A 3297-nucleotide genomic window follows, 5' to 3' on the forward strand; every position below is an offset into this window, starting at 1 on the left:
CACCGGCTAGAGTGCCTCCCGCCGCGAAGGTAAATATGAAAACACACAAATAATTCGTTTTTTTAGCTTTAATTGCTAAAATGAATTAGCCAGCTGGAGAATGTGCTTTAAATCGCATCTGTAATAGCTACAGGTCAGTTATTGCTCATTTTCCTGTAATAAGAAACGTTACATAACAATCAAAACTCGGAGTGGTCAGCTGAGTTGTTGGTGGTTTATAACAATATGACGCTTCTTTCGAGCTTGAAAACACACACCCATTTTCGATACTTCAAGACATCTTGCAAAGCTCTTTTCTTCATCGGAAGAAATGTTGATGTTGGGTGTCCTATCACCGATCCAATGTGATTAGTTGACATGTCTGCGCCACCTCTACTCCTAATTCGGGAAAGTAGCGTATGCTTAGTCCATCTAGGAATTTAGCTCTGTACGTTTGTACAGCGTCAGAAAACTGCAATCGTGCACAGAAATCGTGCAATCGTGCCGCCGCGGTGGCCGCGGTGGCCGCGGATCTAGCGCAACTACCAAACGACAAAGCTTCTGCTTCCGGCAGCCGAGCTGAACGGATCGCAGGGTCATGGGCTCCAGCGGAGCAGCGATAGCGGCCTTTGACGGCCGCGGAAACAGGATCGATGACTGCGGTGATAAGGATTACCAGATTATTTTGCCGACACTGCCAACAGGACGTGTTGTTTTCAACACCGTTTTTCTTCACGGCGACGTGCGAGCGAGGCCGTTCCGGGTAGAGGATTTCCGAGATGCCCTGGCCGAGACCGGTACGCTCCCCGACGTGGTCGCGTTGGGGGCGTACCAAATCAACCACGTGTGGGCGGTTACCCTGCGGAACACGGAGGCAGCAAAGAAGTTGCTCGCCTTCAACGAGCTGCAAGTTAAGAAACGCCGCTGCCTCATTATCGACCCGGAAGACCAGCAGGTAAAGCTGCGGCTACACTGGATGCTTCACGGTGTGGCCGACGACGACATTCGGACGGCATTCGCGGCGTTTGGCAAAGTGACCGACGTTACGCGTGAGCGGTGGCGGATACAAGGCGTCAATGACAAGAGCTCAACGACAAGAACGGTCCTACTGAAGTTGAAGCCCGGCTTGAAGGTGGATGACCTGCCACACCAGGTACGTGTCGCCGGAGAGTTGGCTCTTGTCGTAGCGCCTGGGCGTCCAATGCAGTGCTTGCGCTGCCATGGTACAGGCCACGTGCGGCGTGAATGCAAGGTTCCCCGCTGTACGAAATGCCGGCGGTACGGCCACGCGGATAATGAGTGTGTCCGCACTTACGCGGTGGCTACGGGCGGGGCGTCGAAAGACGACTCTGCGGAACTCCTGATGGATGTAGTCGAGGCTGAAGAATCTGCGAAAGGCATAGAGGAACCCGAAACGCAAGCAGGATCGACGGGCTCTTCGATGCCGGACGCAAGCCGATGCCGGACGCAGCCAGCCGATGCCGGACGCAGCGATGCCGGACGCAAGCCTGAGGGGGCAGAACCTACTAGAAAGGAGACGGAGGCGTCGAGCGGTGAAGTAAGCGTGCCAGCGCTCCAAGAAACCGAGCCAGCGACTCTGACCGAGGAGAACCTTGACCAGGGCGGCGCCCGCACGACCGGCGTCCCTGCCCCAGCGAAGCGGCCACACGCCCAGACCGGAACCGAAGACGACAAGGCGGAAGCCCCCAGCGTCGAAGAGCCGCCGGCAAAAACGACCCAAGGACGGCGGTCGTCCATCCGGACACGATCAAGTGTGTCGACGGAGAGGAGAGCCCTTGACAAGCCGCCCCCGCTGTCAGGCCTGGCACCAGCACCGGATGGCTCCGGTGTCAACGATGTCGTCTAGCCAAGCGCTAGACGTGAAGGGTAAGCACCATGTTCCCGGCCTCTTTATTCTGCATTAAAATGGCTCATGCGTTCCCCATGAAAGTCGGTACACTTAATGTCAGGGGACTGGCAAGTAAGAAGAAGCAGAGCCAGGTGTACCGCCTTTTAACTGAGCACGACATTGACGTCCTGGCAGTGCAGGAAACGAAAATTGACGGGGAAGAGGAGACCGGGAGCATGGTGAGACGTTTCACGTCTAGGTTTTTTGCAGTTGTCGCCCACGCTGTAGGAACGTCTGCGGGTTGTGTCATCTTTGTAAAGAATGTACCGGGACTTGAGGTTCAGGCATATACGGCGTGTCCTTCGGGTCGATTTGTTTTGGTTGACCTCCTGTACGACAAAACATATTGGCGCATCATTTGTGTGTACGCCCCAAATGCGGTGGATGAGAGGACAGCGTTTTTTCAACGCGTACAAAAGCACTTCAGTTTTGAGAAATGCCTGATCGTAATGGGTGACTTCAATTGCGTCCTGAGGGGCTGTGACAAAACCAGTGCAAGGGCATTTAGGGACAGAAGCACTGAAGTACTCTCAGAAATTATAGACACGTGCAACCTCGATGATGTGGCCGAATGTTTAGAAGGCGAGCGTTGTGTGAGACTCACCCATTTTCAACGGTCAAGCCATGCACGGCTAGATCGCATTTATGTGTCACCGAACGTTATTTCAAAATGCAGTAGCTACAATGTAGTACCGGTATCATTTTCGGATCATTGTTTAGTGAAGTGTGGGATAGGGACAAAGAAACGAGGAAATCAGTTTTCTTGGGAGATGTGGAAATTAAATAATAAGCTCATTACAGACGACATCTTTAGCAGGAAAGTAAACGAAGAAATCAGTAAATTAAAGCCGAGCGGAGAACTGAAAGTATGGCAGCAGTGGGAACTTTGCAAACAACAAATAAAAATAGCAGCAATCGAAAGGTCAAGTTGCATACGACAAGAGGAGAAGCGTGAGGAGGACAATTTAAGATCTTTACTAGCTAGACTTCTCGAAAGAGAAAGCGAAGAGCCTGGCAAATGGATGGATGACATTAGGAAAATAAAAAATAAGATTGAACTCTTTGACGAAGAACGCTATCGTGGCGCACTGGTGCGGGCTAGGGCGCAAGATATAGCTGATGGGGAGACACCTTCAAAACGAGCGCTAGGAATGGAAAAAACGCATGCTCAACGAAACCACATTGAACAGATTGAATGGGGTGGGGCGTTATCTGGAGAAAGCGGGCATATCCAGCAGGCATTTCTTGAATATTATCAGGCGCTGTTTGCAAAGCAAGAAGTGGATGTGAGCGCATTGAAGGAAAAGTTTCTTGGCGCTTTGCCGCGATTAGATGACGAACAGAAAGAAAGGCTGCAGCTGTCGATAACTGCGTCGGAGGTCGAGCAAGCGATAGAAAATTTGAACCTG

General features: G+C 51.9%; 1 protein-coding gene across 1 annotated transcript; it reads left to right on the forward strand.

Moving 5' to 3' along the window:
- Window positions 1–545: 545 nt before the first annotated feature.
- On the forward strand, window positions 546–2949 carry LOC149345934 (uncharacterized). Its single transcript, XM_089586281.1, has 2 exons — window positions 546–1866; window positions 1950–2949. The coding sequence occupies exon 1, from the start codon at window positions 578–580 to the stop codon at window positions 1844–1846; it is 1269 nt and encodes a 422-aa protein (XP_089442407.1). The 5' UTR covers window positions 546–577; the 3' UTR covers window positions 1847–1866; window positions 1950–2949.
- The last annotated feature ends 348 nt before the right edge of the window (window positions 2950–3297 follow it).

Source organism: Amblyomma mixtum, chromosome 4, assembly GCF_055824585.1.
Source record: "Amblyomma mixtum isolate Tamu chromosome 4, ASM5582458v1, whole genome shotgun sequence".
Classification (NCBI taxonomy): Eukaryota; Metazoa; Arthropoda; class Arachnida; order Ixodida; family Ixodidae; genus Amblyomma; species Amblyomma mixtum.

What these genes read in the sequence shown, in the direction of transcription:
- LOC149345934 (XM_089586281.1), top strand. Translation starts at nt 578, where the DNA reads ATGGGCTCCAGCGGAGCAGCGATAGCGGCCTTTGACGGCCGCGGAAAC.